Raw genomic sequence first — 14,923 nt, 5'->3', positions numbered from 1 at the left:
AGTAGTGACGACTTCCCCATCTTCCTTCCCCTGGCATCATGCCCATGGACACCTACCCAGATGGACTTTAAACAAGGCAGACTGGGAAGTCTTCACCTCTGCTGTCACCGCTGAATCTCCCCCACATGGTGGCATTGATGATGTCATTGAGCAGGTCACTACAAGAATTGTTTCTGTGGTGGAAAATGCGATCCCTCATTCTTTAGGGTGCCCCCAGTGGAAGACAGTCCCTTGGTGGTCGCCTGAAGTTGCTGAGGCAATTAAACAGCGTCAGCAAGCTCTACAGCGACATAAGTGGCACCCTTCCCTAGAGCACCTAATAGTCTTGAAGCGGCTCCTTGCCTGCATTTGCCAGCTTATAAAACAATGGGAACAGAAGGGTTCCAGAGGTATGTGTCGACCATTGGGAGCAATAAGTCACCTTCGCAAGTCTGGACGTAGATCAGACATTTTTTAGGGTACCAGACCCCAAACGGTATCCCTGGCATTAACATAAATGGCGTGTTATCTACTGAGGCAAACACGATTGCCGAGCACTTTGCGGAGCACTATGCTCGAACCTCTGCGTCACAGAACTACCCCCCAGCCTTTCGCACCCTCAAACGACAGATGTAAAGGAAAGTTCTCTTGTTCGCTACACTCCGCAGTGAACCCTATAACACCCCATTTACAGAGTGGGAGCTCCTCAGTGCCCTTGCACATTGCCCTTGCACATTGTCCTGACACAGCTTCTGGGCCAGATCAGATCCACATTCAGATGATTAAATATCTCTCATCTGACTACAAGCTCCATCTCCTCGCTATCTTCAACCAGATGTGATGCGGTGGCGTCTATCCATCGCAATGTCGGGAGAGCATCATCATTCCAGTCTTCAAACCCTGTCAAAACCCACTTGATATGGATAGCTACTGGCCCTTCAGCCTCACCAACTTTCTTCGTAAGCTGCTAGGGTGTGTCAGCAGTTGGGTTGGGTGCTGGAGTCACGTGGCCTAATGGCTCCATGTCAGGACAGCTTCTGCCAGGGTCGCTCTTCCACTGATATCTTGTGTCTCTCGAGTCTGCCATGAGAACAGCCTTTTCCAGATGCCATCTGGTTGCCATCTTTTTTGGCTTACATAAAGTATATGACACATCATGGCGACATTGTATCCTTGCCACATTTTATAAGTGGGGTCTTCGAGACCCGTTCCCAATTTTTATCCAAAACTTCCTGTCACTCTGTACTTTCTGTGACCAAGTCGGTGCCTCTGATAGTTCACACCGTATTCACATGAATGGCTTTCTGCAGGACTCTGTATTGGGTGTGTGTCTATTTTTAGTTGCTATTAATGGTTTAGCAGCAGCTGTAGGGCTGTCGGTCTCACCTTCTCTGTATGCGAATGGCTTCTACATTTCGTACTGCTCCTCCAGTACTGGTTTTGCTGAGCGGCACTACAGGGAGCCATTCACAAGGCGTAGCCATGGGCTCTAGCCCACAGCTTCCAGTTTTCAGCCACAAAGTCATGTGTCATGCATTTCTGTCGGTGTCACACCATTCATCCAGAACCAGAACTTTACCTTAATGACAATCCACTCTCTGTAGTGGAGACCTATCGATTCTTAGGACTGGTTTTCGATAGCTGATTGACTTGGGCACCTCACCTTCGTCAGCTTAAAAAGAAATGCTGGCAGCACCTCAGTGCCCTCCACTGCCTGAGCAACACCAACTGGGGTGCAGATCACTCTACGCTGCTGCAGCTCTATAGAGCCCTTGTTCTATCCCGCCTTGTCTATGGGGGTCTGTTTTACAGTTTGGTGGCACCATCAGCATTGAATTTACTAGACCCAGTGCACCACTGTGGTGTTCGCCTTGCGACAGGAGCTTTCAGAAAGAGTCCGGTGACCAGTGTTGTTGTGGAGGCTGGAATACCTCCATTCAAGGTTAGGCATGCACAACTGCTCGCCAGTTATGCTGCACATGTTCATAGTTCTCCTGCATATCCGAATGACTGTCTCCTTTTCCCAAACATGGCGGTTCATCTCCAACATCAGCGGCCCAGGTCAGGGCTTACGATTGAAGTTCGCGTCTGGTCCCTTCTGTCTGAACTGGAGTGCTTCCCGTTACCACCTCTCCATTCACGTACACCTCCATGGTGTATACCTAGGCCGCAGATTCTTCTGGACCTTTCACATGACCCTCACGACTCTGTTAAACCTGCAGCTCTCCACTATCACTTCCTCTCGATTCTCAACATGTACCAGGGCAATGAAGTGATTTACACAGATGACTCGATGGCTGATGGTCACGTAGGCTTTGTATATGTTCATCAAGGACATACTGAACAGTACTCCTTGCCAGATGGCTGCAGTGTTTTCACTGCAGAGCTGGCAACCATATCTTGTGCTCTTGAGCACATCCTCTCATGCCCTGATGAGTCATTTCTCCTGTGTACTGATTCCTTGAGCAGCCTACAAGCTATCAACCAGTGCTGCTCTCGCCATACTTTGGTAGCGTCCATTCAGGAGTCCATCTGTGCCTGTGAATGGTCCTGTCGTTCAGCAGTGTTTGTGTGGAGCCCAGGACACGTCAGAATCCCAGGCAATGAACTTGCTGACCAGCTGGCCAAACAGGCTGGGGGAACAGCTTCCAGAGCTGGGCTGCTCTGAAACTGACCTGCGTTCTGTTTTACTCCGCAGGGTTTTTCAGCTTTGGGAGACAGAATGGCATAACAGTACGCACAACAAACTGCGTGTCATTAAGGAGACTACGAATGTGTGGGAGTCTTCCATGCGGTTCTCTCACAGGGAATCAGTTGTCCTCTGCCAGCTCTGCATTGGCTATATGTGGTGAATGCACGGCTACCTCCTCCATCGCAAGGACCCACCTCAGTGTCACTGTGGCTCACAAATGATGGTTGTCTGCCTCTTGGCGGACTGCCCACTTTTAGCCACTCTGTGGAGTTTCCCAGCACCCTACCTTCAGTGTTGGGCGACAATGCTTCAACAGCAGCTTTAGATTTACGTTGTATTCGTGAGGGTTGGTTTTATCATTTGATTTAAGTTTTAGCGCATGTCCTTTGTCCTGCTGTGTCCTCCACCCTAGTCTTTAATGGTGGACGTTTTGATGTGTTGCAGAATGGCTGGCTTCTCCTTTTTGTTCTCATGGTCAGCCAGCCATGGTAATCTGCTCTCTTGTTCTGATCTCTTCTACATGTTTCTTGCATCGGATTTTGTCCATTTTAGTGTTTGTTGCCCTTCTGTCATGCTTGTGGCTTTCTCCTTTCTTCCAGCTGTGTTTTGTATGTTATTATTATTTTACTCTCACTCTTGTGGAATTATTTTAATTGGAATGAGGGACCGATGACCAATGACCTAGCAGTTTTGTCCCCCCCCCCCCCCCACCCTCTTTTAAACAAAGCAACCAACCAACCAACAGTGCAGAGGTAGTGGAGTGGTGAGTTGGTGAGGTGGGAGTGCTGGTCAGGGGTGGCTAGGAAAACTTTGATGCCAGATAAAACATATTTTTTTCATCTTGGATTACACTGTCAGAATTTTGTGCTGCCCCTGGATATGCTCTCTGCAGGCATGTGGTCCACAGGTGTTGTCAGAAAGCCACTGCTGTCTGATGGTTGATTGATACCTGTATCCAGCTTTGCTGACATGTTAACTTCACTCAGCAATGTCTATCTGGGTTAGCACTAAGCGTGAGCAGTGTAAGTTATGCGTATGTCCACTGAATTGATGTAGGTGGTCATGGTTATTAGGTAAGGAGCTTGCCTCGGTATGGAGGGATGATGACTGTACTGCCCTGGTTGGGAACCACTGCACTCAAAGGCAGAAGTTCGGTGCTGCTGTGGCCACTGAGGGATGATTCCCCATTGTCACCCAAGTCTATGTTGGTGGAGTTAGTTGTGAGGTAGTCTGGTGGAGCTGACTGCCAGACCGGTATGGCTGCTGACTAGCACGTAGTGTGCTGGAAGCCGACATGGACTGATGTTGTGGAGGGTGCTGCCAGACTGCACGTAACTGTTGCAGAATCACATGGTATTTATAGTAATTAGTAGCACACTTATTTTGGCATTACTTTGCTATCAGGCATGTACAGATCAACACATCAGTGTCCCAATGATGAAGAAATATAGAACAGGTCAGTCTGTTGTTCCAGTCTTTCTGTGATGTCACCACAATTTTGTGGCTTAACATTGCCACCTCGAAGTTTACAAACAGGCTTACTTGTGAGATACATATCAGGCACCTCTGTGCTAAACTGCTTGCCTCACAAAAGGCTACCGTGGTGTGCTTCAGTTTTATAACACCCAAATTTAGCGAAGGTGGTATGGTAGTCTTATATTGAGCCTTAGAATACATCAAAACTCAAAATGAAGAACTTTTTGCTTTGTAGTGACTCCATGAGCTACCTGTGTGGATTATATCAGTGCTATGTCCAAAACATTTTGGTTTGTAACACCAAGGACTTCTTACTGGACTGTCATAGTTATAGTATCATCATAATATTCATCTGTGCTAAGTGTCAAACTCTTCCTCATTGCCACAAATGGGCTTGTGACCTCTGTTGGGCCTCTGGTTACCCCGGCGTTGTACATTGATGATTTTTGAATCTGGTGCGGCTACCATTTGGTAGAATCTGCAGAGCACCGGCTCCTAGGCAGAATCTGACAGGCTTCTGCATGGGACCTCTTCCAGTTTTCTCCCTCCAAAACGCAGGCTATACATTTTTGTCGTCGACTCACAGTACACCCCGATCCAGAACTTTATTTAGGTGATCAGCTTCTCAATGTTGTAGCACAGTGCCATTTCTTGGGCATTGTTTTTGATGAAAAGCTGACATGGCTGCCACATAGTTGCCACATAAAGACTACATGCATGCAGAAGCTTAATGCTATCCGCCTCCTGGCCTGCACATCTTGGGGTGCAGACTATACCAGTCTTCTCCATCTTTACTGTGCTCCGGTCTTATCCAGAATAGATTATGGTTGTCAGGTTTATGGCTAAGTGGCTCCTTAACTTTTTCAACTACTTGACCCTGTTCACTATTGTGGGGTGCATCTGGCTATTGGTGACTTTTGCACTAGTCCTGTTGACAGTCTGCTCACAGAAGTGAGGACTCCCCCTCTACAAATACGATGGTGCCAACTCCTGGTTTCTTATGCAATCGCCATTTGTGAATTCCCTGACCGTACTGTGTACCCTGTCCTCTTTGCAAATGAGGGATGTCTCCCTCCTGACAACCACCCATGGGTGGGATTGCCGGTTGGCATGCGTCTCACTTCCCTCTGTTGGGATCTCCATCTCCACTTAATGGAATGCTCTCATGTATTTCCTCCCATACCCCTGTTGGACGGTGCCTAGACCACGGATTAGGACTGAGCTGTTCCAGGGTCTTGAGGTCTCTGTTGCCCCTACGTTTTCCTGGCACCTTCTATGTGCCATTCTCGCAGAGTTCCAGGGTGCTACCATCTTCTTCACTGATGTTTCTAAGACAATCGATAAGGTGGGATACACTTTCACGTCTCCTACTTGCTTAGAACACCATTATTGCCAAGATCATGTAGTGTGTTCACAGCAGAGCCCTCCAATTTGTTTCTCAGGCCTCCCTCCTCATTGTTTTAATTTTTTTTCGGACTCAATGAGCAGCCTGCTGGCTGTCGACCGATGCTACTCTTGTCACCCTTTGGTCTCTGCTATCCATGACCTCCTCTCTGCCCTTGGCCATGCCACCTGCTTAGTTGTCTCCGTCTGAGTCCCAAGTCATATGGGCATCCCAGGGAATGAGCTGGCTGACCATTGGCTCGAGAAGCAGATACTGCCCCCCCCTCCCCCCCTTTCCATTTCATGACTTCAGCTGCGGATTTGTGGATCTACGTCAGATCTCTCTTTGTCCAAAAGTGGTATGTCATGTGGTGTGCTGCTGCTCATAGTAATAAACTCTGGACAATCAAGGAGTCTACTGCAGTTTGGCACTCTTCCTTCTGCTGCTGTCGGAAGGAGTCCACTATTTTATGCCGTCTATGCATTGGTGATACCAGGCTCACCCATTCTTTTCTCCTGCATTTTGAACCAGCCCCACAATGTGGTTGCGGGGCCACATTGTCAGTATACCACATTGGTGGAATGTCCTGTTCTTTTGGCCCTTTGTGCTAAGTATAGTCTTCCTGATTCCTTAATTTTAATATTAGCAGACAATGCACAGATGGTTGAACTGGTCCTCAGTTTACTCTGGGAAAGTAGTTTTTATTTCCGGATATAAGGTTTTACTTTACTCCTGGAGCAGAGGCAGGTTGGTTGTGGTTGGGACCTCTGTTCATATCTTCTCGGTCTGGGCCCCATGACGAATCCCCCATGGAAAGACTGCCCCCTTTTTTCCAGTTTTTAGATTTGTTCTCATCTTTCAAGCCTTTTACTGTGTGTTTTTTAACTTCATTATTTTATAATTTGACTCCCTTGCCTGGACCTGTCCACTTTTAGCAGACCCTCTTTCTTCTGTGAGTAACCTCGGAATCACAGGGCTGATGACCTCGCCGTTTGGTCCCATAAACCCTCTCAATTAATCAATCAATCTGACAGCCAAATGAGTTTTTCAGTATTTATCTTTATTTAACTTTATGCTTTGTTTTATGCCTGTTGTACAACAGTCACTTTTCCTTTTGCAGTTTCTTTACAGTGGCTTTATATCGTGGAGCACCCCTCCCATTATTAACTGTTCTACTACATACGTATCTGTCCAATGCTTAGTCAACTACTTTTCTAAATGAGAGCCAAAGTTCCTCTACATTCCCTCCACCATTACTTATTTTACTGTCCACATAACAGTTTACCACTTGATGGAGAAATCTAACTGCTTCTCCACCCTCTTTACTTCAGTATGTGCAGTGACATCTGTTTCAGAGAAAGCAGTTAATTGTCACTTCTTTAACCATTGTGTGAAAACACCACTAATTATTTGTCTTTTATTTACTTGTGTTTCAGGAATCCTTGGAAATGATTCAGAAGTTGAACAGTGAGAGGAAATCAGAAGCCAGTGCTCATTATGGACTAACAAAATTTTCCGACATGTCACCTCATGAATTTTTGCATCATCATCTGTATGTTGGCCTTCAAAGTCGCTTGATGAAATGCAATCATTGGAGGAATAGGACACATCATTCTCATGAGCGTAAGGAGAGAGCAATAAAGCCTGTATCTCTACCAGAACGTGTTGACTGGTAAAATAACATTTCTTTTTTACTGTATATGTACAGATAAGCTATATTTAGTTGAAACATCAAAAAGGATTCGCAAATTCTGTGACTTCTTGAATCTGACTTTTTTTTTAACTTGAGGGTTGCGGCTTCTATTGAACAATGATGACATATGTATGTATGTATTGATACCTCAAAAACACAAAAATGTTTACATAAATATTGATATAATCACTCGTCCAGGAAAGATTGAATTTCTCAACCAATAAGAGTGCCCATGGGTGATAAACTCAAGCATTCTGCAGCAACGGTGCCTGATTTACCAAAATCCCGAATTGGTTAATCCGTTTTGGGAGTTTCTCTGAACTGATGAAATTTGCCATTTTCTATCTGATCTTCAAAGAAGAAAGAAGGTATACCCAACAGAATGTAGACAAGTTGATTGTCACGTGGAGGTGCACATGATTTTACCTTGGTAGCTTTTGCTGCAGTAATAGCAGAACAGCAGTCGTGAACTTCAAAATCAATTGTACAGGAATGTATCATAACTTATATATTTTGCTGGAGCTTTGTCGTAGTTAAGAGAGCTAATAGTTAGCTGGAGAAGGAATTGCTGAAAGAAGTAGATTCGATGTGATTTATTGAAGTGGGAATCTTAGCTTTGAACATTTATCTAAAGGCTTTTTCATTGCTGAGACTTACGGAGGATGTTGAAAAGGATCAGATGGAGGTTAAATGGAGATTGTTAGCTTTTTATGGTTCCAAGCCAATAGTCAGTGGAATTCATCAATATGCATTTGGATTGTTGCATGGCTGTGATCAGTTGTGTAAAAGATGCGACCATTTAACTTTGTTCCGTGTTTTCAGGAGAGGTTGGCAGCCATTATTGAAAGTGATTTCAGTAATATAGCAGTGCAAAGAATTCATTTGGGTCTGCCAATGAAGTCCCTTCTCTGATAGTAGCATTGTTAAGTTGCGTAACAGGATCATGTTGGCTTGCATCATATAGGTCACAACACAAATATGCTTTCATATTATCTTACTGTAAGTAGAAAATTAGTGTGAATAGTTAAACCTTCAATATTTTTTTCATATTATTCATTAATTTCCATTATGTATATGCTTAAAACACTCACAAAAATGCCATTGGAATTTAGAGTTTGAATTTGTTTTTAATTTAAAATTATTGCCTAAGTGCGTAGAAATAACCGTAGCTCCAAATGCTGCTCACAGTTGATATGAGTGTGGCTCATCCCCAGTTTCAGAACTATCTCTGAGGGAGGCATCAGTAATGACTATTTGATGAAGCCTAGTTTAGGTAGACTATTGTGTTAATGCCTTCACAATTAAAATACTATGAAACATATTACTTAAACATTTAAAAATCATAATAAATACTATTAAATATAGGTTTAAAATTTGAATGTGATACTACTAGGGGATAGAACAAAAGAAAGTTTTTGAAAGATGAGTAGCTACTCTCGTTTATACATGATACATTTGTCTCATTGGAGGCTCCATTGTTGTTGGTGTTTTTATACACATAATCATCATGTGGTATTACAGTTCTTCTTATTTCTGTGCTTGCTCTGAAAATAGGACGAGGAATTCAACCTTATGCAAGACACCTTTTCAGTTTCATTTTACCCAGACATGTTTCAGCACTTTTTGTGCTATCTTTAGTGGGTTATTTTATTTTCTTACTGTGAAATTATTGTTATAAATTAACATTTAGGGGAACTTTTGGTACTAAATATTTATGATTGTGAATGAATAATTGTTGTAAAATATTATACATCATTTGTTTACAGTTCACAATTGAGGTATTACATTATGTCTAAAGCTCTAGTTAGATCTTAATTGGCAAAAGAGTGGATGTATGCATTAGTTTACATACCGTACATGAAGCTATTGGGTATTTATGTTGGTAGCTAGTCTGCTGCACAATCTACAACTTGTCATCTGCACACAGCAAAACATAATTTCTATTTTCCTGTTCATTATGCATTTACAAACAGAAATGAGCATTTATTATGTTTTTTTGTATAACTTATGGCTTTGATGTCGTAGTGTTTTCTCATATGTTTTGACGAGATGAAGACATTGATTTTTGTGACCTGTGGTCATTTGACAATACACTTTCTGAGAATTTTCAAAACATGGGGAGAGTTTTCGCCGCCATTAAGTGTTGTTGTTGCTGTGTAGTATTCATTTGTTTCGTGGCGTATTTGTCTGGGTGAGAAGCGCAAGTTTGAAGAGTGTGTGTGTGTGTGTGTGTTATTTTATCTACTCTCTTTGCATCATATGCATTCTCCTGTGCAATTTGTTTTATTGTGTTCAGTTCTTGTGTGTAATCATTTTTGTTCATGGGTGTTTTGTTCAATCTGTGTTGTAAATATGTGAAGCTGGCTTCTTTGCGAGTTATGGGGCAATAGGATTGGTTATGAGTAATGGTGCTGGTGATTGTTAGTTTCCTGTAGATTGTAAATTCATGTATGTTGTGTCTCTTATGTATGGCGAGATCTAAGAAATTAAGTTTTCCATCTGTTTGTGATCCAATGGTGAACTTTATTTGTGGGTGGATGGAATTTATGTTGTCATGAAGTTCTTTTATACGAGGCTGTGGTTCACCTCTTAAGCAAATCATGCCATCTACGCATCTGTACCAATATATTATTTTGTACTGTTTTGGTATTACTATTTTGTCAAAGATTTATTTTTCTATCTGATTAAAGAAAATGTCAGCTAGGAGCCCACAGATTGGGGATCCCATGGGTAGTCCATCTTGTTGAGAGTAAAATTTGTTTTTGAGTGTGAAGTAGTTGTGCTCTGTGATGTGCCTGAGTGTGGCCGATATTCCTTGTATGTTTGTTGTGGGTATGTTTCCTTGTAGTTGGAGGTTTCTTTCTATGATATTAATGGTTACTTCTGTTGGGATGTGTGTGTACATGGAAATTATATCAAATGAAATTAATGTTGCTGTGTTTGGTATGCTTTCATTTCTTATTTTTTCTGTTAAGTCACTTGAGTTCTTTAGACTTCTGTTTTCAGTGTATTTGTATATTGTCTGTAGTAGAGTGTGTATATGTTTGGCTAAGTAGTGTGTTGGTGCTTTGGTAAAGTTTATCAATGGACGTTTAGGTATTTCAGGTTTGTATCTTTAGGCAATGATTTTAGGGCGGGGGGCCTTGGGATTTTTCTGTATTATTCTTTTAATCTGTGTTTCTGTGAAAATTGTTTCTATGTTTCTCAGGGTTTTCTGTAATTTACTTTGGTATTGGTTTGTTGGATCACTTCTTAATTCGGTGACCTTGTTGCTTTGGATGAATTCTAATGTTTTGTCAATGTATTCCGGTTTGTTGAAGACCACAATCGAATTACCCTTGTTGGATTTTGTGATAATGGCATTTTCTTGTGTTAATTTGTTTTGTAGTTTTCTGTAGGTTTTTTCTTCAGCAGTCCTTGTATTTTCTTTTATGGTGGTTTTATTCTCTTTGATTATGTTTCTTATTTCCTCAGAAACCAGTTCTCTTGCTAGACTTGCATTGTATCCAGGTGTGTTTAGTTTTTCTTGTTGCTTTATGATGTGTTCAGTTGCTGTTATGATATTTTCTATTTTCCTGTGTGACACCATTGTGTTTATGTTATGTTTGGGACTCTGTTTTTATACACATTTGCAGTACTGGTTGACAGCTCCTATCTCATATTTATCTTGACTTTGTCACCAAATCGGCATCCTTTCATGTCCCAATACACATGTGAAAACAAGAAGAAATTGCACAGAGCTTGGTCAGCTGGCAAAAGTGGGACTGAAAAGTCGTGCCAATTTTTGGCCAAAAAAACTGGCACTGAAATGTATGCATGAGGGTGGTTTGGGAATGTTATGAGTGAAGGTATTGTGCGACAATGAGTGTGGTATCTTAAAACTGGTAGAACAAATATTCATGATGAAGAGAGAAATGGCAGGCCTTCTCTTGTGCCCAGAAAACTCTAGACATTTTGAAGCAATTCAAATGGGACTATGTGTATCATACCCCCTACAGCCCAGACTCGATGCCAAGTGACTTCTCTCTTCGCTCACATGAAGAAGTGGCTTGCATCACAGCACTTTGTGACAATGAGGAACTTGAAAATGCTGTGGAAGACTGTCTGTATGCCTAGGGCCGCAGAATTTGTAAATTAGTAAAATGAAATGACAAATAATGATTGTTGAGAAATAGCAAAAAGCCTAGGTTGAAGATGTATCTAATCATCATCATCATCTTGGACAGTTTCCAGCCACTGGCTGGGTCTGTCGGGAACACAAGCCTCTCCATCGTGTTCTGTCTTTCCACCATTCCCCCTCTTCCACCTTCGTCCAGTTCTCTCCTCTTCTCGTCACACATTCCTTCACTCCCTTCACCCATCTATCTCTTGGTCTTCCTCTGGGCCTCTTCCCCTCCAGTTGCAGATCAAACATCCTCTTAGGAATTCTTCCCTCATCCATTCTCTTCATGTGTCCATACCACTGCAGTCTTGATTTTTCTATCCTGTCCTGTACTGGTTCCTCCTTTACTCTTTCCCTCACATACTCATTTCGCAATCTGTCTCGTCTTGTTACACCCAACCTGCTCCTCTGGAACTTCATTTCGCTAGCCTGTATTCTACTTTTGTCGCTTTTGTGCATTACCCATGTCTCACTTCCGTATGCCAATATGGGGACAAAGTAGGTTCGGTATATAATTCCCTTGGATTTCTGTGGCACCTCCTTGCTCCAAATAAGCCCCCTAATGCATTTGTAGAACTGCCCTGCTTTTCTGCACCTTTCATTTATTTCCATTGCGTTTCCCCCCTTACTTTCAATCACGCTTCCCAGGTACTTGAAGTTCTCTACCACTTGTAGTTTTTCCCCTCCACAAGTTATATCCACATTTGGCCTATTCGTCTTCCTTGTTGTGACAATTATTTTACTTTTCTTTGCAGAGAAATGCATTCCATATTGTGCTGCCGTTGCCTCCCATCCATCTAACTGCTCTTGCACCTCCTTCTCGCAATTTCCCCATAACATCAGGTCATCGGCAAAAAGCACTGCTTTCATTTTATGATCTCCAATTGCATCTGACACTTGCTGTAGGATTTCATCCATAACAATAATAAACAATAAAGGCGAAAGTGCACTTCCCTGTCGCAGCCCATTTTCCAGCTTGAACCATGCAGTACATTCCCTCCCCACTTTCACACAACTCTCACTTCCCTCATACATTTTTCTGACTTTTCGTGTTATCTCTTCATCTATCCCTTTTGCGTTCAGCACATCCCATGTATCTAATAATAATTCTTCTTTTTTTTTTTTGCACGTTTCTTATTTACAGCCAAATGGAGATTACTTTCCAAACTTCCCTTTTACATGCAGAAGCAATGTCTTGGTGGAAAAACAGCCACAAGTCATGCCTTTTTTGCAATACAGACTATTACACAATATCCTTAGATCCTCCTGTACAAAGCTTGAGCAACATTATGACTTGGTGGAAGGAAGTCTGCCTGCATTAACCCTGCACTAAACAAATGAGCAACATCTGGATGTTTGAATTCATTTGAAGAGCGGTTTTTATGCGAGATGACAATATCTTCCTTCGGATTGTTTGGTTTCGTGGTCATCACCATAGCACCATGACTGACACCAGTAATGATTTTTGCAAGGAAAAAAAAGCATCAGTTTGGAGCTTTTCTTTTGATATATATTACCTTTTTTAAAACAAGAAAACTTCTTGTACCCTGGAGTTTTTCCTTTATTGTTGTCTTTGTAAGCTGTTGTCAACATCACAGCAGTTTCTGCATTGTTCCTCCCAAGCAGGAAGCAAAATTTCAGTGTTGTGCATAGTTCAGTTACACCTGCCATTGTAAAAATGAGTAGAGCAAAATAGCTGTAGTAAAAAAATTATCATGGGACAGACAAACCCTTCTTGGGCAACACCAGAGGCAGTACTGTACTTGCAGCGAGTTTTACAAAACATCTCTTGAGAGAAAAATGCAAACTATGCTCAGGACTGTTCAGGGAACTTTTGGTACTGTCTTATATATTGTAAAGATCAACACAAGAATGCAGTTCAGAAGTTTTGCTCTGTAACAACATTATTGGAACATAAAAAGACAATTAGGATATATCTCCAAACTGTGTCGTATGAGTTTATTATTTTTTTGACAAAATATAGCAAGCTAGTTATGCAGTTCCTCATCCTGACCTAGGAGGAAAGATGGATAACAAAAAACAAGTTTATGGCGAGAAATGAAAATTTGGACATAAGTTGGAAAAAGTAAACAATCAAAACATTTTATGTGAAATTTGCAGAACAGGTAAAGATTTTTGCAACTATCGTGCCTATCTACAGATCAGCTTAGAGGTGTGACATGGTTGTTGACGTTTCTTGTTGTAGAAGTACCTGAAATACAGATAACGTGCCTGCATGACAGTGAGGAAATTAAGACCATCATGGTATGCTTACTGCAGACGTCATCCTCTCCTTAACAATCCTTCCAGTTTTTGTGAATTCATATTGACTTAATTTCAAAAAAATTGCACCATTGGGATATCTTTCCATGCATAGGCTTAGATTCAAGGGAGGCAAGGAATGAATAAGCTCAAAAATATTAATTTTACTGCGAAAGCTAAAGATAAAGCAATGACCAAAATAAAGGCAATGTGTTTGGTACTGCAAATATTTCCATATCTGTGAAATCAAAATCTGCTGCTAGGTAATATTCAATACTGTGTCCAATCTGAGCATTTTAGCATGTTTGTATTCTCTTCGGCATGCAGTTCACAAGGTGATACACACACGTCAGTATTCATACCTGTCAGATCCTTAGATTGCAGCCCTCCTGAGGTCATCGGGTGTGTGGGAACAGTTCCTGTGATTAAGCCCTACTGAGCATGCTTGGGACCAACTGAACATGGGTTCAGTTGGTCCCAAGCATGCTCAGTAGGGTTCATAGCAGCAGATACTACACAGGCAATTCCATTCAGTTGATACCTTCCTTCTCTATGAGGTTTTAATTAGTTGGGCACAGTGTCCTTGTGCTTTATGGTCTTGAAAGATGAATGTGTCACAGAAATTTGACTGTAGGGTTGTACAACAGGTTGGAGGGTCCAGTCCTGGTTCTGCACAACCCTCAAATTGCCCTCAAAAGTGACGAGATGTGTCTATCGTCCTCATGTGACACCAGCTCAGAACTGATGCCTATCCCTGCACAACCTATGGATTGGCATACCTGAGGCAAGCATTGGTACTTGAAAACCTCCAAAAACTTCTGTTATGTTCATTAGGTGTCAATTTAAAGAGACCCAGACGCACTGATTCATGTCCCATTCCAGGTGTTCCATTGTCCACATTGTTCATGCTCCACGTTACTGGCTAGGGTTTGTATTGTTGTTTGTAACTGAAGTTAGAGGATAACTGGTTCAACTAAACCACAAAGTTGCTTCCAAAAGTGCAATGCACAGATCTTTTACATTTTTCTCAAGGTATGTAAGAGTCATAATTTGTAGGAAGTAGCTATAAGTTGGTGTTGACTGTGACCAAACATTATGAGGCAGATCTTAAGGGCTTTTTGTCTCACGACAATGGCTGAATGTTTGAATCTGTAATTTACCTTGCTACAAGGTAAAGATAAAGCAGTGACATGAATTAAACACAATGAAACAAATGGATCCTTGCTGCAGGGGATATGTATGACATGAATTAAACACAATGAAATGAATGGATCA

General features: G+C 42.0%; 1 protein-coding gene across 1 annotated transcript in view; it reads left to right on the top strand.

Moving 5' to 3' along the window:
- Positions 1-14,923, top strand: part of LOC126095190 (cathepsin O-like) — an 84,687-nt gene that overhangs the window by 13,229 nt on the left and 56,535 nt on the right. The window contains exon 2 of the mRNA XM_049909923.1: positions 6,968-7,203. Coding sequence (XP_049765880.1) covers positions 6,968-7,203 — 236 coding nt within the window. The remainder of the gene's footprint in view (positions 1-6,967; positions 7,204-14,923) is intronic.

The sequence above is a fragment of the Schistocerca cancellata genome, chromosome 8 (assembly GCF_023864275.1).
Source record: "Schistocerca cancellata isolate TAMUIC-IGC-003103 chromosome 8, iqSchCanc2.1, whole genome shotgun sequence".
Lineage (NCBI taxonomy): Eukaryota > Metazoa > Arthropoda > Insecta > Orthoptera > Acrididae > Schistocerca > Schistocerca cancellata.
Note: the sequence above shows the minus strand (reverse complement) of the source record. Positions and strands in the feature narration are given on the sequence as shown.